This window comes from Engystomops pustulosus, chromosome 3, assembly GCF_040894005.1.
Source record: "Engystomops pustulosus chromosome 3, aEngPut4.maternal, whole genome shotgun sequence".
In the NCBI taxonomy this organism is placed as follows: Eukaryota; Metazoa; Chordata; class Amphibia; order Anura; family Leptodactylidae; genus Engystomops; species Engystomops pustulosus.
The window spans coordinates 39,446,561-39,467,358 of NC_092413.1; the positions used below are offsets into that span (position 1 = coordinate 39,446,561).

Genomic DNA, 20,798 nt, shown 5'->3' on the forward strand with positions numbered 1-20,798 from the left:
GTACTGTTAATGATGATGTTGTGTTCATTTCACTTGCAATCAGGGGCATAACTTGAGTGGGTGCAGAGGTTGCAATCGCACCCGGGCCCAAGAGGTTAAGGGGGCCCTTATGGTGTCACTTTCCCATATGAGAAGACTATTACTATAAACCCTACATTATAGTTGGGGGCCTGGCACAGACTTTGCACTGGGGCCCATCAGCTTCTAGTTAAGCCACTGCTTGCAATGAATGATGTGCAATGTGAACACGGCCCTACATACGCAGAGCCCAGCACATGACTCCTGGGCCTATAGCAGCCTATGAATGGCCCTCATCCTCTGCAGTGTGTTCCGGTATGCCGGCTATGTCTGTGTGCACACTGCCAGAGCAGCGAGGCGTAGCGGTTCTCGTCGGTTGCGATGACAACCACCGTCTCGCATTAGTTCACCGGGCTCCTCTAGTCCCGCCCCCATGTCTACTATTCGTCGAGGACTACGTCAATCAGGAGGGTCTCTCGCGGCTGGTAGGTTCTCTTCAGTCAAGGTGGGGAGAGCATCCTCCCCGCCATGATGAGTCACCAGGGCGTGGCCCGGCCTCCTCCCCCCTCCCTTCTCTGTATTGTTATCGCTCCTCTGCCGCTCAGACGGGTGGCGCACTTCTCTCCAGCCGGCACCGCAGGCAGCGCGCAGTGTCCAGCCGCTCGTAGCCCCGTCCCTCGCCGCCGCCATGGAGGACCAATCCCCCTTCGTCACATCCAGCAGTTTTGGGAGCGATGCTCCGGAGGATGAGCACCGCGGGTCTGAGGAGGCCAAGCCCCGGGTGCAGCCATGGGATGACATGGACGACGTGCTAGACCTGACCGGGGGAGCGGGGCACTTCTCACACCCGCCATTCTCCGTCTCCTTCCCCGGGAAAGCAGAGGAGGAGGAAGAGGAGAGGAAGAGCTACTCGGACAGCCTGGAGCCGTCACCCGAGGATGAGGAGCCCAGCAGCATCGGCAGCGACCTGCCCCGGGCACCCGTCATCCCCAGCGCGCCCGAGGAGGAGCACGACAGGACGGCCGCACCTTACGGCGCCCCCTCCAAACCCGGCTCAGTGGGTAAGTGACACATGTCAGGCACATGCATCCCGCCTGCTGAAGGTCATCCCCCACCAACTGGCTCAGTAGGACCACCCATTCTTACCCACAATCCTCTATCCTTCATACTGTACCTATATGCTGCCCCTATGTACCCTACTTATATACTGCCCCAACCTACTAGACCTGTATGTCACCCGTACATGCCAGTCCTATATACCCTACTTATACCGTCTTACCTACTACACCTATTTACCACCCATACATGGCATTCCTATATACCCTACTCATATCCTGCCCCCACCTACTACACGCATGTACCACCCATACATGCCAGTCCTATATACTGCCCTGCCTACTACACCTATGTACCACCCATACATGCCAGTCCTATATACTGCCCTGCCTACTACACCTATGTACCACCCATACATGCCAGTCCTATATACTGCCCTGCCTACTACACCTATGTACCACCCATACATGCCAGTCCTATATACTGCCCTGCCTACTACACCTATGTACCACCCATATCTGCCAGTCCTTTATACTGCCCTGCCTACTACACCTATGTACCACCCATATCTGCCAGTCCTATATACTGCCCTGCCTACTACACCTATGTACCACCCATACATGCCAGTCCTATATGCCCTACTCCTATACTGCCCCTACCTACTAACCTGATTGCTGTCTCTACGTGCTCTTCTTTCGTACCGCCGCTAGATACTGGTTCTATGTGCCTTCCCTACACACCTGACCTATGTAACATATATACTCCACAATCATTGTCCATACAGATTCATTCCTGAGAGGTCCTGCCTTTCACATTAGTGCCCCATGTGACTGATCATGATTGGCGCAGACATTGTTGGGTATCTGAAGTTCTGCTATTCCCATTCCGTTGTACTGATGCAGTATTTAAGTTATCAGGGTCTCCAATCATATTTAAAATTGTGCCCCCCCTCCACATCTGGCCTGATCCTGTGCAGTGTAGGCCATGAGTTGGCACTGTATACGCCAGTCCACCTCGCTGCCCATGCGTCTTGCTGTGACGGTTGGAGTGTGGGCAGTGAGTGTGCATAATAGAGATGGTGGGGTGGGGTCTGATGTGTGCCAGCTGCTGGAAGAAACCTGATTCATAGCTGAAGAAGACTCAGGGGGTGTGCCCGGTGTCAGGCTCCCCCATCACATCCTCATCTATGATCTTGTTCTTTGTATGTGCTGGACTTCTGCGCCACTGTCGTCCTCCTCGTGTTTGGTGTCGTGCACACCCTACGGTGGGGTTTTAGGACGGTAACTTGTGGGAACTGTCGTCATTGTTTCTTTGTTTTAGTGTAGTTGATGTGAGGATGCCAGTGATGGGCGTGGATGCCAGTTTTGTGGTAGGATTTTAGTTGCTATATGAATTAAAGGGCAGTAGACCATGCACATTTATGGCATAGGAAGAAACTATTCCAAAAATGCCGAATAAATCGGGATGGGGGGGGCCAACACTTATTGTTTCTATTGAACAGAAGGGGCCGTGTATAGATGGGTGGGGAGTGACAAATGGTAGTGTTCTTCAATCTAGATACATAAGGTGAATGTTAGCAGCTCTTCTTCGTGGGGGACCTTTAGTGCAAGACCATCGGACCCCCAGTGTTTTTGCATGGTCATGGATGCTGTAGACCCACCCCTAAGATTGATCCAGCTGCTTTTGTTTATCTTCAGAATTATAGCAGCAGTTGTGTGGCTGCAGTTCTATTCAACAGGTAGATGATACCCCCATTTCTCCTGATCTGCGACCCCCGGCGATCAGGTCTTGGTCTCCTCCTGCCCTGTTTCGAAGAGGTTAAGTCTTGGGCCTCGTTCATACATCATTCTGAATTGTGATTTTAAATACAATACAAGCACATTGGGGAGGATGTGTTTAGACCCAAATGCTTGAGAACTAGTGACACGTGTTCTGCCGATTTAATCGCCTGCTGCTGGTTCTTGAACGTAAATGTTTGGGTCTGAACACATCTGCGTTTGGGAGTAACCTCTTCCATGATGTGATTTGCATTGTGTTTCAAAGAACAATTCGAGAGAAACTTGTGAACGGACTTTAGGCCGCTTGGACACGACATGTCACCCCAGATTCCAGGACTGAACCTAGAACTCCTAAAGTGAACACGGATCAGTCTGTTAATCCTGCACACTGGGAGTGTGTGAAAACAAACCCGCTCAAGGGCAAGCGGCCTTATTCTTAGGGCAGTCCCTATAGGTGGGAACTGTTATATGAATCTGTGACATTAACAAAGAAGATCCCCCTAATCTTTTATTGTGAGGGATGCACTTGAGCAGGTGAGTGAGAGGAGCTCAGGACCCCTTTAATTTTAAAGACTTGGGCCCCTAATGGTCAAAAAAGTGACTCTTTTTGTAGAATGGGCTGTCCTTGAAATTGGCAGCAGGTCTGCAGTAGTGCCCATAGTCATACCTAAATAAAACCATGTAGTCCAGGCCTGGCTGTCATCTCCAGCTCCAAGCTACTATTTTACTTTAGCTTGCACAGTTTATGGCTCATATTCCCTATATAGATGTTATATATTTGTCCAAAATGGTTAGTAATATATTGTCTGCAGTACAAGGAGAACGCTAGACACCAGACTTTTTTTTTTTTTTTTGCTATGGTAAAATGCACTTAAAAAAATAACCTTTCACAACCCCATCAGTTACTGAATGCTCTTGGGGAGTCAACCAGTGTAACCTCCCCGATCCCCATCTATCTGTATATCACACGCTACACTTTCCATCTGCTAAACAAAATGGCCTCAATTTTTTAGATTTCCTGTCAGTCCCATAATGCCTCAGCACAACATCAAGTTATCATTTAAAGGGTTCACTAAATTACCTAGTTCCATATATATCCTCTTTATACATGCAGCGACGCTGAGCTCTTTATGTATAACTGACCAAAACTTGTGTAATTTGTGTTAGAAACTGATACCGGTTTCTGCTCCCCCTGTGAAGAACCTGCGAGTGGTACGGTCCATCTCACTAGAAGATCTAATGGCTCTGATGGTTGGTGCCTAGATCTCTATAGACTGAAGAATAGAACATGTGTAGACCCTGTGCAGATGTTTTATATAGGAATATGATACCTTACTTGGGTATGAGAAGTTCCTGTTCAATTTGGGAGAAGGAAGATAGACTTGTTTACTTAAAGGGGTTGTCTAGAGATTGGAAACATGGCTGCCTCTGGAACGGCTTCCTCTGGAATCAAGGCTCAAATGTATAGAGATGAACGGAGCTTAGTAGCAATACCACACTCTACCCATGGTCATGTTTTTGGTAGAAAGCATCCATGTCTTTCAACGTCCGGACAACCCCTATAAGGCTGGATTCACACGACCGGTGCCTGCCGTACCGTAGCACGGCGGGCACACGGCAGCGCAGGGGGAGAGCGCTGCTCACCCCCGCCCCTCTCCATAGGGATATATGGCGCACGGCGCTGTATGCCCTGAAAAAATAGGACACGTCCTATTTTTTCACTGGGCATGGAGCAGTACATGTGCGGCACCGTACCGCTCCCGTAGGACGCCGCGCGCCCATTGCCGTCTATGGGGGACGTATATCGGCCGTATATACGTCCCCCTTGCGGTAGTGTGAATGCAGCCTAAGACGGTAGAAAATAATTCTACACTTTTAGCTCCAGCTGCAGATTTTTGGGCGCAGTGAGTGAGATTTGCACCTCCTTGTCTGGGGATGATTAAATATTGCAGTAGTTTTGGTAACGGAAGATGACGGCTGCCACCAGATTCCTTCTCATACAGTTCCAAGTAAACATTTTAGTTAATGAGTTGGCAAGTGGCAGTGCCCTGTTGTCTGCACATGACTAACGCTGGCTGAACTTTCTAAGGCCCTGCATCTTCTGGTGTCTCTTACATTAATCCCTTAAGAGGAAAACTTTCATCACGGTGGATGTGAAAGTTTCATACAGGATTTTATACATGTTCTACTTAGTAGCTGAGAACAAAGAGATTGTGTCCTTATCTGTCACATGGTTACAATTTATCTTTGGCAGCTACCGTACTGTGGCTACCATTACAGGTACATGTTACTCAAAGCCGTGGTAGCTCCTGGAAGAAGTGGCAAAACCATGGAGTGAAGGGCTCTGGTAGCTGCTAGAAAAGCAATGGTTGATCCTAGGATCCAAATTTGCTGCCCATAGAATACCATCCTGGGAGGTTATTTGCAAGGAATTGTAACACTTGCCCCCCCCCCCCCCTTCTTTTGCCTCTTCCTTGGCAAGTGGGCAAGATTCTTGACATGGAGTGGGCACCAATCCTGGACGCAGGTTGCAGCTGAATTCTATGCCAGCCTGGGTCATGATCCAATAGTACTTGGAGGCTGGAGATATCAGTATATCCGGTGCAGTCTGCAGGGTGGGGTGGGAGTAAACAAGCACATTCAGCTTTTATTGAGCCCCCCTTTTTATTATTATTTTTGTAAAGATGCCCTCACATTGGAGGTAAAGTGCCTACAGGTTCATCATGGTGACCATACATACATGAGCCTAAAACATGTGCCCTAATCCTGACGGGGCTCCGGAGAGTGGACTCCGACCACATAGTACAACTGTGTGTACAATAGAATAGTTCTGCTCCTGTCCCTGTGTCATACCCTACTCTCAGGGCAGCAGGGGCCTGATTTCTTATGTAAAAGGTTTACATTGTGGGTATGATGGGTGCGCAGAGGCCTCAGGACTACTGGAAGGTGCGGGAGGGGATCTCGGTAATGACGGGTGTAGTAGGGAGTGTAGGGTCTATTTTGGAGTAGTTACGGCTGAGCTTTTACATTCATGTTTTATGTTACCCCTCTGGTTTCATGTTCCAGCACACACTCGGGCGACGCGTACATACAGCGGGGCTTATAGTAAATCACGGCCTCTGTCTCCTTCCATCCTTATTTGGTTGTTGTCTGACCTGCATCTTCTATTTTATTTCCAGGCTATGCATTTATAGCACAATATCTACGAGGAGAAGGTAACGTGGATAATATTAATGGGATTCGCTGATGATCTTGTAGAATTTAATCAACGCCTTGTAATTGCTCCTTATGTAAAGGCCATTATACACAAATACAAGTCCGTCTCAGGTGGAAAGACATTGGAAGAGATTGTAGGCTGAGGCTTCTGTGCTGGACGTGTTAATGTGAGGATGGAGGGGTTAGGTTTCCTTTCCAGTCATTTCAGTAATTTATCACTGTAGGCTCATGTAGGGTAGGGTCACAGTTACTATGCTGTTATAAGCGGAGGATTTCTTGGTACTTAAAGAGCAAAATGCAGTGGCTGAGGAAACCTTTGAGGGTCCTACATCTGATTGGTCATTCCCAATCATTGCCCAGTGTAAACAGACCAGCCGTGAACTAATGGTGGCTTCACACTTGTCATCCAGGGCCTTGCTTCACGCACCGAACCCAGTCCTGGGGATAGGACTATGAGCTTCATAAAGATATGTGATGCACAGTTCCTGCTTCCCCAATATGCAGCAGAGCCGAAAATGTACAGTGTCATCGCTGCTATTTAGCAGAGAATCAGGAACTGCATCCTACATTAAATGGTGCTTAGTCCCCAGGAGTGGTTTTGGTCTATGAAGCAGGACCTTGGTTCACGGACCCAGTGTGAATCTAGGAGTAACAAAATAAAGGAGCAGTGATGGATCAGTTTTTGAATACCCGGGAGTCCTAATGATTCCCAATTATTGATGCTGTTAACCAGAGAATATATAGATTTAAAGGGATTGGCCGGAGGTTGAAAAACATGGCTGCTTTTTTTCAAGAAAAAAAAAACTCCTTTCCTGATTAATGGATAGTGTTTTGTATTGTAACAAAGTTCTATTCATCTCTATACAGCGGAGCTGCAATACTGACACTAACCATAGTCAGGGGTGGCGCTGTTTTTGGAAGAAGGCAGCCATGTGTTACCATCCCTGTAATAGTGTATTTGCTGATAAAGAGTTGCTTACAAACTTTATCCAGCCATCTATAGCCACTGTTAGATATCTCTGGAAGCGGCTTGTGACCATGGGAACAAAGGATTTAGCATTTGGAAAATTCAACCACTTGATTCTTTTTCCTATAAATGTTGTCTTTACAGGGACAGTATGGCCTCGCCATAACACCATATGGGGTCAGCTGAACCCAAGGCAATGGGCAGGCTCAGACGTGGCTCGTCTAATGTATATGGCCAGATTTACATTGAAATTCCATAGACTTGGAAACCCCATCTCATCCTGAAGGACCAGTTCAGTTACTTTACTCTTATAGTTAGGTAAAGGAGAATACACCGGACTTGTATTTTAGGAATATTGGCCTTTTTACCTTAATTTCTACCCATTTTAATCCTAGAACAAATATATAATCCTTATAGAATGAATATGGGTTTGGTGTCGGCTGCACGTGTGTGGGTGTTAATTCCAGGAGATCTGAGATAATGTTATGGATGGGATTTTACTTAGTTATTAATCTTTTTGGTTTTTTTTGATCACTCAAATGATAAACTGATGGAGATTTAATTGGAGAAATGTCTTCATGTTAGTGATACCTGAGCAATGCTTGCGTCTGTATTCCCATGACCGTTCCTATTGCTGGCTCTGTTTTCCATGGTGGAGAATCGTCCCATGTGGCTGTAACCGTTTTTAGTGGACTCCCTTCACTTCAATGGATGACTTATTTATGGAGAACTGGCCCATGTGTCCAGTCTGATGTAGTGCATACGCTGGTTTTTCACAGGTCATGTGAATAAGCCCTTGTTACTTATTTCATCCATGTTCTGCACTAAAGCTTTGCTATGCCTAGTGATGGCAAGTGGTACTAAAATCATCAAATCTTGAATTAATTTACATCTAGTCTTTCATTTTCATATTGCTATAAAGAATATTTTTAAAACCTATGGTGAGAACTGGAGGACACACCCGCCTATTCATCTTTCACAAACAGGACCTCTTCCATTAACTGCAGTAGCCAATAGATGTAGCGGTTTGCCTGGCTTGTCAGGGAAGGATCCAATCCTATGTAGTAGTATAGCAGTATACAGGAGGAGGGAGACTGATTCTGGCTAATATTCCCATCCTCCCTCTCGGAGGAGGATACAGAGAAGTAGACGGATAAGCACATTGTCTGTACCATGTGATCTGACTAGGAACCTACTAGGCTTTGTTCATACCCACATTGTGGTTTCTACTCGTAACGGAAACCATTGCCATCGCGTGTCAGATACTGAGGTTTCAGAATTTTTCTGGAAAGTGTGTATTTAGTGCTTTGTTTTCCATCAAATATCTTTAATGGAGACACCTAGGAAGCCTTTAGGGTTTATGTGAACACATAACACGTCTTCTAGTCAACGGGGAAATCTACTGCCATCAAAATCCATCATGATAAACCAGGGCACTTTTTTTGTCGATCTAGGCACCATCACTGTGCTAATATTCTTATATTTGTTATCCATCGCTTCCTTCAAATATCTACTTTTAAAATTATGCTAATGAAGCAGAAAAAGGTCTGGGGGGCATTACCAGAGCCCATCCTTTCTGCAGATTCACAGGCTGTTGGTGTGCAAGAAGCAATCCCCCAGCCTCCCATTGTGTGAGATTACAGCAGGCAGAGTGGTGGGATGACTGTGTAACCAGTCGAGGTCATTAGCATAATTGTAAAAGTTGATTTTTAAAGGAAGGAGGCCATGGATAACATATATAAGATGATTACTATAGTGACAGTGCCTGGATCTATGAGTAAGTGCCCCTGGTTTATCATGATGGATTTTGATGGTAGATTTCCTTTTTCTTTTCTATTCCTATTTCTAGCTTTTAGGTTTTGCAATCTGGTTAGGAACTTCTACATCCTTTTCCTGCTTGTGGTTTCGTGTTGACTTCCTGTGTAAGACCTTTGACCGTAAACCCTAAATTTTGGGCCACTTAAACACCCTTTCCTGTCCATCAAACGTTTTATGATTTAGTTGGTGTACTAGTGACGTTTCTGCTATCCAGAGCCATGTATAAATTAATACAGAATTCATACAGCAGGTGACCCCGTCCTAACCCATTGGCCCACATCAAAACTAGTGCAAGCTTGTGGAGAGCGTGACAGATTCATGAAATGTCACACGTTCTTCATGAATCTGGCGCCCCCTGCACTGCTGCGGCAGAATGCACCAACTTTTTTTCTGATTCTTCAAGCTTTAGTATTGTGGCGCACGGTCTACCCTGTAGGTGCACATTTTTTTTCTTGTCAGACATGGTGCAGCCGGGACGCAAAATGTGTGCAAGCACTTGTTAAATACATGTGCAAGCAGTTTAATAAATGCGGGGCATGCTCTCACAATGCTCCTGGTGCTATTAGATGTCACCATTGTGTTTGTGGCACAATAAAATGAAGCTCAATCTGTGATGAGGTAGAAGCTGTCCAATGTCCAGGTCCTTGTCATATCTCCATTAACACAGCCTGGTGTGTAGCTGTAGACACTTGTGAAGCTGGACTCCCACCCCCCAGCCCCCCCAGCTCTTCACTGCTTACTAAGCCCATTGCATTGGCCGCTCATGGGTCCGGTGAATGTATCATTGGATACCTGAAGTGGAAGTAGTGCTCACTGATTAGTGGGATGACGACACCAGGGACCCCAACAATCTGATCTGTATGACGTATCCCATAGAGAGGTCATCCATGTTTTAACCCCAGAAGCTCCCTTTAAAAAGAGGAACTAAGACACTATCATTTCTGTATTTGGTTTAGAAACTGCCTGTTTAGTAATTCTGCAGTGATGAGATGTGTGTGTACTCGGGTGTGTTTGGAAAGAGATTGTAAATGACTACAGGATGGGGTCCGGTGTGTAGCTGTACATGGAAAATGCATTGTACAGTCCACTTGCCATTGAAATATTAATAACTCTGCTCTGACACGCCTTGTCCTGTTTTATTCAAAATGCATTGGAGATATTTTATTGTCAGATGTAAAAGATAATCAGGAGCACCGGTCTGCACTCTTGAGATCCTGAAAGTGATGGCCTCTAGACTGCCTATTTTGGCTCCCATGAGATCCAGTAGCGATTGCTGCCAATCCTAAAAGCAGCCTGTAATAAAAATCCTATCATATAAGGGAGACTCCAACAGACCACAACCCACCACACTCCATCCATGATAGACACAACGACTGAATGAACGTCTACCACTTTTTTTTTGGACTTTAAAGGTAATGACCAGTAATAAGTAAATATATTCAGTTGTCCAGTGCCATGTAAACGCAGGTCTACACAGGCTGACCCTTTATTCCTTTATGAATGTTGCGTTAAATATTTTCTAATTCTCTATATTCAGTAGTCGCCATGGTCCTCGTGAGATGCTTTCTAGTGTATATGTGTCTATATAATGAGTTATTCCTCATAAGTATACTATACACATGCACACTCGACCCAACCTGTCCGATCCTTCATTCCTCCCACATCTTTCGACGAGGATTTAAAGGCATTTTGTGTACAGGCACCTTTAGAGGTTTTCCTATGGTCAATATTTATCCCCTATCCACAGGACCCGGACCCCCAACCACTGGCATTGGGTCGTCATGTGAGCCTAGCCAGAAGTCTCGGTCTATGGCATGCACAATTTGACATTTATCCCCTTTACAAATTATGGAAAATGATTCATGTTTTGGGACACTCAAGTTATGTGACTGAGCATTTCTGGCCTATTCTATGTCTGATTCTACACCCATTCATATGTTCTACACGTTGCTGATCTTTACTTCTGCTGAGGTCTTGTTATATTTGTTTTTCAGATGTGAACCTTTTTCCTATTCCTGCTTCATCTGCTCCTCTGATGCACTCCTCTTCAGGCAAGTTCTCTGCTCTCATTGCTCTATAACACTCTCTTGCTCTATAGCCACATTTCTAAATTTGCTTCCATTCACTTCTTAACCACACTCACAGCCTTCCCTTCCATGTGTACTGGTCGCCACAGATATTTTGCTGGAGGACAGGTATTCCAAGATGTCTGGTAAAAGTCATCCCCTTCATTGCTTTAGTGGAAGCTGTTATGTGTTCATTACATTCACAGAGGACTCGAGCCCTCCATAGGACTCAAAGGGGATGATGCAGAAGTTTACATTTACATTTGGTAACCTAAGTTCCCACAAGCTGCAACTATTTGTAAGTGTTAGAATATTCTTCTCCCATAGCGATATAGATTGTGGCTCTATGGGAAAAGGCTAGCTTACAAGGAACCTTTCCCTTTGAGATAAATAGAAAATCTTCCCCTCATTGAAAATAAAGAGAACATGGTGCTAAAACGTTGCCCTATATTCTAAGCTGAATCTTGTTTGATGATGCTCCAAATATAGGGCATGCCAGTCAAATTTTGCAGCGGTGGATTTTGACCCAGTACGTGACCTGGATTTTCTTGCTGAAAACTTGGCGAGTCCATGACCATGCAGTTCTCATGCAAATGAATGTATTCTGTTGGGCATGTGCAAGCCAATGTTTTAATCACATGTCCCTATGTATATCTATGGGCTCATACACATCTGTGGTTCCACAGTCCCGTATGTGTGAACCGACTGCGTGAGCTGCAAAATTCAGAGCGGGTCCTAATCCTGGCTGACTCTTCTGCTGTCATAGGGATGCAAGCGCAAGACTCAAACAATGGGCCATGTAGTTGCATGAGGCTTGGGGCCATGAGCACTTTTTGGGGTTACTAGCCGGGAACGCGACCCCTAGGACACTGGTGGATTGAGTGCTGCTCCCATCGCACATGTAAATGGAATCGGACCTGCTCTATAATTTGTAGGGCAGGCAGACTCCTCAGTCACCTCCCCATTATCGAGCCCAATGAGGTCATGGGTTATCCGCAAAAAAATGCTCATCTAGCTCATGTCCAAAATATAGTTGGGTGACATGAGGCCTAAGTGTATATTTTGAGAGACTGTGTTAGACCAGTTAATGCTCTAAAATATCTGTGGTGACTGGTCAGGATTAATGACATTGATGCCATCTTCTATCCGTGTAACTGTTTTCTCTGATGTAATTTGCTCCTGTCCTCTACTGACTTCTTTCCTTTTTTGTTGGTCGCTACAGACTTTGTAATGGATTTGCAGCAGCCTTCTAGCACTGTGCCTGCTGGCCACCAGGAGCTTTCATCTCTGCTGCTCGAGTCTGCTGCTTCCCTTCACTCTTTGTCTCCTCTATCTGCCGATTCTTCTAAAGAGCAGCTTGTAGCCTTTCCTGCTGACTCCACCACACCAGAAGCTTTTAAAGATCCCATTAGAGATGATCACATGGAGTCAAGAACCATAGATGATTCTCCTATAGTAGAGAAGTTAGGGAGCGGCCTACCATCTAGTTTCCATAAAAGCACCTCTGCTGTGAAGGATGACTCAGAAGACCTGTTCTTTTCCGAGAGAGGTCATGCTATAGAGCACCCTACGTCTTTCACCGAATCTGCTTCTAAAATATACACACAGTCTGCTAAAGAGATGTTTTCAGGGATGCTTAAATCTGTTGGACCACCTCATGAGGAGTTTTCAGAAGGTCTTGATGAACAATATGTGGATTTCAAGCCTTTTGGAAGCACAGGGGGCCATGGTGTTCAATTTGAACCAAAAGATTTTTCTGTGGACCTTAAAAGCAACATTTCTACATTGAGTTTTGAACCCGCAGTGAAGTTAGAGGATAAATATAATGAAGAAAAGGATGTAGATGTTTCAGATGATATTTCTCCAGCCTCACCTGAGGCAACCTCCGATTATGAAATTTTTGCTCCTTTACAGCAGACCAATCCATTTGCGTTTGGTGCACACCAAATGTCTGACAACGTAACCGATGAGAAAAAAATGGAAGAACTGAAATCTCATGTTACTTCTTCCCGTGTAGGTTCAAACGTGGCCACAGTCAACCCATTCCTTGTCGACCAAGAAGGAGACTATGTCGCCACCGATGCTGTGCATGGAAGTGTAGCAAGCAAAGCAGAAGGGCTTACTCCAGATATTGTGCAAGAAGCTTACGAAAGTGAAGTCTACGACCTAGGCGGACCTAAACTTGGCTACGAACCAAAAATTGATTTGGTTCCCACTGCTACTAAAGCGTCACAGGAGAGCGTCAGCCCTTCAGTCCAAAACGTGGCACTGTTTGAGGATTCTGATTCAGTCTCCTCGCCAGTTTTGCCTGATATTGTCATGGAAGCTCCTGTGACATCTGCTCCCATTGGTCTCGATGCTGTGGCCCCTCAGCCTGATGTTTCCCCAGTTGGCCGCATGACCCCTGTGTGTGAAGAAAAACTAAAGTTTGAATCAGAAAAGCCTCCATCGTACGAAGAAGCCACAAATAAGCAAAGTGCAAAGGAAGAAGAGGAACGAGTTGTTGTGGAAACTGTGAAGGAGGCACCAGTAGAAGAACCTGAAGCCTCATACATATCCATAGCTTGTGACCTTGTGAAGGAAACCATACCGGAGCAGGTGGTAACCGATTTCTCCAAGGCATTAAAGAGTGAATTTGACTCTCAATTTTCCTCCCACTTTGAAGATAGTTCTCCAGAGTCTGAACAAAGTGAACCTTCGTACAAACTCTGGGAAGCCGAGGTGATTCACAAGGAAGCTGCTACTACAGTGCTAGGTACTGAACGTAGCGTTACCCCAGAAAAGGAACCGTTAAGTGATGCAAAATGGAAGGAGCCTTCACTGGGAAAATCATACCTAGAGTCTTCTCAACCCGAGGCCTATGTGTCTAAATTTGTAGCGGAGGAACCAGTTGTCCAAATTTCCAAACCAGACAAGCTTCTACAGATGGAAGAATTTGGAAAAGCTGAATACTCTAAAGACTTTGAAATACCAACCACAATTGCACCTAAGAAAGATATTTCTGCACCTTCTATAGTGGAACAAGTAGACATTAAGGCACCTAAGTGGTTTGAAGACCAGGTCCCAAAAGAACAGCCCAAGGTGAAAGAAGATGTGTTTGTGAAGGACAAAGCCAAAGAAAGTTCTGATAAGGTAGTTGACTTGAGCAAACCAGGGTCAGAGGCCGTGGTCCATGAAGAAGCTTCAAAGCCAATGCCACCTGCAAAAGAAACCAGTTTCCCCACTCCAGCCAGTAAGGAGAAGGAAAGCTCTCCAGCCTCTGCTCCTCAGGCTCCTTGCTGCTTCTCTAATTCAGGTAATGATGCATGTCCTGCACGCTTTTCTGCAGGTTCAGTAGATGCTTTACTAGCCATGTGCATGTCTTCTCAGGTGTCCTCTCCCACTATACTTGTTTGGAAGTCCCTACCGATCTACTGAGCTGTGTGTTTGTTGGCCACTTGGGTTTTTGCTCTGCTATTTGCAGGCAGGTCTCCAGGGATAACAGTTGTCTCTGTTGATGGAGAATATGTTGTTTCTCTCAAGGCCATCTTTATAAATGGGGACAACTCGTTACGGCCGCCTGGTTAAATCAAACAAGTCACTAAGAACACTAAAAAGGATCATTCTCCTCCTCCAACAAGTCCTTTTGGTTAAATTATTGCTACCTTTGTGTGATCTTTACAACTATTGTGATGTTCCTTTTATCCTTGTGATTAAATTTATTTCTCCTAGTAAATTGACATCTGGGTGTGACCATTTGAAGGTGTACCTGTGCAGTCTGATACTGCCAGTGCTGATTGGACAGTGTCATCCTGGACAAGGCAACGCCCACAACTGGTAACATCCAGCTGTCTATTTACTCCTAAATTTCTAGAAGGAATTTTCGAATTGTCTGTGGTTTGCTATGAATCCTATGATTCCTCCTGCACAGCACAATACATGCACTCGGGTATAGAAACCAGCCCAATGTGATATAAAGAGATTAATCTCAAGGAAAATTACAGCATCGACTTATCAAATGCCTTGATGGCAAGCTCTAGTTTTGGATTTGGCATTCCGACTTCACAATCCTGGAATTCCATTACAGGCAGAATAGTGGGATAGGACTACAGTGTCGAGTATTTTCCCCAATTGTGTGACAGGTTCCTTTCAAGCAGCCCAAGAACAAGGGTTATAGGATCTCTAGAGTGATAGAAGGGGCTGTTATTGAGGGGCAGAAAGATCCGCTTAATTCTATCTTTGTAGTCTTTGTTTTGCACTCAGAAAAGCTAAAAAATGTTGTGTGAGCCAAGCCTGAGGTATGTAGGTGATGTCACGTACCTTTAAATATTTCAGAAGCATCTCCCTGTCATGCGTCTCTCCATAGAGCTTGCATGTTACCCTATTGTATGACTATAGCGCCACCTGGTGTTCAACATATAACACAACTGATTTCATCATATTGCAGCAAGTAGAACAGTAAAAGCCTCTGCATGGATAATAATTCTTTATATAGCGCACACAGATTACACAGCGCTGCACAGAGCTTGCCAAATTGGTCCCTGTCCCCATGGGGCTCACAATCTAAACAACCTAACAGCATGTTTGGTAGTGTGGGAGCACCTGGAGGAAACCCATGCAAACACGGAGAGAACATATTAACTCTTTGCAGATGTTAACCTGGGTGGGATTTGCACCCAGAACATCGGCGCTGCAAGGCACAAGTGCTACCCACTGATTCACCGTGCTGCCCTATGGATTTATTTTCTAAAAGAAAATTTGTATTTAGCATTCAGACTTTATTTCAACATGAAAGGTTAAAATGAAATGTTGGGTGAACTCGCATATTTCTAAAGCTGCTTGGAATTTGGATAGAACCAAAGTTGATATTCCTGCATCAGGGCAACATCCATGATAATTTCTAGCCTTTAGAGATAATGGACCAGAAATCTGAATATGCTGCCTTCTTAGGACAGGATACCGTTATTTTCTGATTGTTTACAAATTAGCGTCAGCATTTATAGCATTTATTTAAAATAAAGAATGTTCTGCCTTGTGCACCATCTATGTAGTATATATTGCCCTATATAGGAGCAGGCTTTGTACACTGTATATCTTCTGGTCAGCAGAGGGCATGTGACCTAAACCATGGGATTTTTGGCAATAGATTGCGGTGAAGGGCTCCTGTTTGCATCACACGGCACCCGCCCATGTGACCCTTGAGCAGTGGAGCAGAGGGTAATCCGTCTGGTAGCCAGTCCACAGTGCGTGCGGTGAGGCTTGCAGGCTGGGGCGGCTCTGCTATAGGGCTATGCTGTTCTCTGTATTGTGACTAGCGGAGAATATACTGGATCAGAGATGGCGAGTGAGCGGAGTCCCTGGAAGCAGAAAGGTACCTGCATGTCCTCCCTTTATACCCTGTATCCGCAGCATCTTGTGCCGTCTCTTAGCTGTAGCCCGAGAGCTGATAATCGGCTTTTACCTCTGACCATTCGCATTCACTTGCAAGTAACCAGAATCTTTCCATTACACTTATCTAGTGAGATTTTCTGGTACGTTTCCACTCATTTCTGTGTTTCTTTTGTTGTCCTATTTCTGCACTTGGTGTTTTGCTGTAAGTGAAGCGAGAAATCACTTAGTGTAATGTGTTCCCTGCTGGCACTAATCTGCCCCTTCTGCTTGGCACGGCCGCGCTCCGTCATGTGGTCAGTCCTTAGGGTTATTACTTGCTTAGAGCCGTTACTGAAGCTTTAGGAAAACACCCAGTTAACCCCTAAATTTTAGTTTAATATCTAAGTTCAGTGCCAGTATTGGAGTGATAATTGTGTAATGGGTGGGTGCCGATGGTGCATTAGTGGGGAGGGCTATAGGGGGCATATTGCCTACATTGTTAGTGCAGATTATGAATTTATGGAGGGATAAGTCTGCAGTGCAAAGGTCAGTGTACTCCAACGCTGGAGCATTACCCCACAGTCCCCTCCTATTACTCCTAATCTTATCAGGTCATTGTGAGCTGAGCGCAGACGCTTAGTCACTTGGCAATCCTTCCAAGCAATTGTTTAAAGAGGACCCGACACCTTATCCTGACATGTCTGCTGTACTAAATGCTCCCCAAAATTGTTAGAACTCTAATCTGCGCCTCTGTTATTCCCCCTGGAAATAAACCCTGGTTCGTGGTTCAAATTATAGTATAAAATGTTATTGTGTATATATTTATCTGAGGATTAGCAGAGAGGTGCAACAGATCTGAGCTGTAAATCTGGCCATGCTCTGTAGATCCTCGTGATCATATTGCTGACCATTGCAGTCTACGGGAGACTTGTATACGTCGGCCATATATGCATCCCCCATACGGCTGCAGCCTTAGGGTCACAAGTGATACCTGTCAGATCTGAGCCTCCATGTTTGGTGTAGCTGAGTATATACATGTGTGTTAGTTGAATACCAGAAGTTTTTTTTTTTGTAAGATGCTCATTACTTTACTGCAGGTTATTTATAACATATTTCGTAGGTGGGTGTGAGAATGTACAATGAGCTAACAATTTGGCGGTGAGTTAAAAGAAATGTATTGCCAAATTTCTAATTGCAACTAGAAAAGTAAAGCCCTTTTTTTTTTTTTCTTTTGTGCATGATTATGGGAGCCGACCTCTGACCTGGGTGTCTCCTCTGCTCTGTTCACAGAATTTGGTGAATAACAGCAGCCTTATAGCCATGGCTAGCTAATGACCAGAGCTTAATCATTGAGGATTATGAGACTGCTTCCTAGTAGGGGGAGGAGATGAGCTGTAACATCTATTGTCAGAAGTGATGATAGTATTTCCTATGGAAGAGTTATCTGCAATTGTAATCCTGGCTGCAAATGAGGTGACTGCTGCAAATGAAACCCCTGCAGTACTAGCAGTATCCCTCTTCTGTATCCTCTGTTCCCTGGAAACCTCAGCAGATTTCTTGTAATGTCCTTTCTGCAGCGTAACTTCTATTACTGAACGTGCAACTTTTCCTTCCTATGAGGGCGCGTTCACATGTTGCGCTAGCGTCCGGGGTGAGCCACGACCCGATCGCATATGTTTATTTAGAAATGCATGCAGTCGCTAATCATGTCCCAGTTTCTATTATTATGTAAATGTAAGACACCAGGTGGCACTTATCAATCACATGCATTACCATGCTTGGCACGCAGCACAAGTGCAACATGTGAACGCGCCCTAAGGCTGACCATTCACATAGGATAGCTGTCGTCTGGCCAAAATCCATCTCTCCACCCCCCATACACATACATAGTTGGCCCTGTATGCCTGTGAGCTGCTCCTAAAGCCACATATATGTAAGAAGTCAAACATGAAGATCCTAAATACAATACTTTATAATGGATCAGTGCCCACAGACTGTATTTTTCCAGACCGCGACTGTTCCTATAAAAAGCAGATCATGCCCTGGTCAGACGTATTCTTCATGGATCACTCACTATAGTCATGAGGATCTGTGAAAAAGCAGACGAATGCAAGTCTGCAACCAAATGTCAACAAATTTTTTACACCCCATTTTTGTAATGTTGGTGAGCAGGTAGGAGTTAAAAATATCTGCTGGTCTGAGACTTGATCCAATGACTTGCTGAATTCAGATCATCTGGTTGGGGTAGAAAATTTGACTGGCATAGGCAGGCGGCACACGTGGCGTTTTGGGGCCGTTTTTAAGCAGTCCGTTAAAGGCATCCGTTTTTTCACTTTTGGTCCGTTTTTCCCCAATTATGCTAAATATGGTAATTGGGAAAAATGGATGCGTTTTTCAACGGACTGCTTAAAAACGGGTTCAAAACGCCACATGTGCCGCGGGCCATAAAGTCGAGTTTCTGAAGTGTCTAATGACAACCCAGACACATCTGATCCATTTTAGTGTCCTGTGCAGCAGAGATGACTCTGTCTCCACTTATTCTTACTCAGATGCATGGGCAGGGAATAGTATTTTCTGATGGATTGTTTATGTTTATATAAACTTTTTTAGTCTTTTTTTTTACCATTATCCCAACCCTACCAATATACCCCTTATTACCCTTTAACCCAGAGCTATAGGACGGGAATCTTTGACATGGTAAACCAGGGGCATTTACTCCTAGATCCAAACACTGTGGCTGTGGTAATCTTATATTTGTTACCCATGGCCTCCTTCCTTATCAAAATCAACTTTTAAAAGGGAGCCAGAAGGGGAGGTGTTACTAGAGCCCCTCCAAGCTGCATTTTTACAAGCTATTACACTGTCCAGGAGCACTTCTGCCTTCCACTCAGTGCTGCCGATTTCCCTCCTGTAGTGAGATTACATCAGACAGAGGGGGGGGGGGGGGGTCAGGTGCTCAGAGGGAGGGTGAGATGCTGTAAGAGCATATGCTGCTGCAGCACAGAGGAATTCTGGTAACACCTCTAGAGCTAAATTGGGCTAATTTTATCATTTTAACAGTTGATTATAGAAGGAAGCCAAGGATAACAAATATATAAGAAGATGATAACACTCAGATCCAGGCACTGTGACTAAGTGTCCCTGGATAATCTTGCTGGATTTTGATGGTAGATTTCTGCATCTACAGCCACACTAGAGCCATTACTAGAGGCAATTAGCCTATACATAAATATATGCACACTCTATCCAGTTTCCTATGGTTGTCTGTACTACACACTGGGCCACATTTACCAAAACCAGTGTGATCTGTGCTATGTGCAGGGTGCGGCAGATTCATCGGTGCTGTCATTTTGTAGAATAATTACAACTGTAACATTTGTACATTCCCATAAATAAGTTAAGTTCTTGGTCCAAACAGCCCTCTCCCACTTGTTAGATATGTGTCGTCCCCAGGAGTGAATTTGCTTGCAGTGGTGGCCGCTCTGTCTCCCCCTCCCCCTGGTGTCTCCCTGTTAGTCTGGGGTCTGGGGGTGTGTTCTGCCCGGGGCTGAGTCACACCAGGGACCTGCGTGTTCACTGTGACCTCCTGCAGGAAGTAATAGGAGTCCCAGTCCGTCAGCTGTGGAAGATCCCGGTGCATGCGACCAGCTCCAAGATGGATTCCAAGTCGGGTCAGTGCTGTGTGCGGGGCTGACGTGTGCATGATCCCCCTGGCGGCCATCGCCTTTGCCCTCCTGCATGTGCAGCCCTTGCAGATGGTGCAGCTGCCGCATGCTTGTAGCTTTTGTGTGAGGCTTTTGGGCTGTGATCTGGTAGGAGCTGGATGGTGCTGGGTGTATTCCTGCCTGGACTCGGTGTTCCCGCTGTACATGGAAGGCAGAGATGCAGGCGGCTATTTTTAGTGCTAGCAGATGCCACTTCTCTTCCATCCCTCCTTACCAAATGTCGCCAGCTGCAGACGCTTTATTTCAAGTTCTGCTTTCTGATCCTCCACTTTTTTTTGTCAATTAGTTTTCAGAACTGTGTTACTTTACCCTGGGGGCAGGGAGCAGGGGGGGGGGGGGTCAGGGCTTTTACTTTGTTATAGACCCTTGTGTAGACTCCATGTGCTCCAGGCTGTGACTGAACTTCTATACATGTCTCTCCCTTAGAAACCTGACTCTTATACTGGTACTGTATTCAGGTTTAATTTTTTTGTTTTATTAACTTCTTTTAACTATTTAAAAAATATTAGTTCCACATGATTTTGGGGATTGATAACTTCTACTAGGTTTTACTAGTGACCATGGGCAGTGGCGCTCGCTTGCCAGCTGTTGGGTTACTTCACTGCCGTCACCAGGTCTCCTTCTCATTGATCTGTTGTGCCCACTGCTCTATACATGTCTGCAGCTCATAGTGAGGGCTTGTTACTGTATAACAGGACACATATGGGTAGGGAAATGAATCCCATTGCATTGTATGGAGTAGTATCTAGTGTATAGATTGTAGTACTAAATATTTCTGCATGCTGGGTAGGATAACACCCCATGA

General features: G+C 45.3%; 1 protein-coding gene across 6 annotated transcripts in view; it reads left to right on the forward strand.

The window, feature by feature from the left end:
- The first annotated feature begins 528 nt into the window (after positions 1-528).
- RTN4 (reticulon 4) overlaps positions 529-20,798 on the forward strand; it is a 32,148-nt gene continuing 11,878 nt past the window's right edge. The window contains exons 1-3 of one of the 6 annotated variants that reach the window (XM_072140536.1): positions 529-1,079; positions 10,848-10,904; positions 12,142-14,214. In XM_072140536.1, the coding sequence (XP_071996637.1) occupies positions 707-1,079; positions 10,848-10,904; positions 12,142-14,214 (2,503 nt within the window). In that variant the 5' untranslated portion in view covers positions 529-706. Of the gene's footprint in view, positions 1,080-6,031; positions 6,068-10,847; positions 10,905-12,141; positions 14,215-16,107; positions 16,270-19,801; positions 19,940-20,798 lie in introns of those variants that run through there. The other 5 variants (XM_072140538.1, XM_072140537.1, XM_072140540.1 and 2 more) reach the window with 5 other exon arrangements.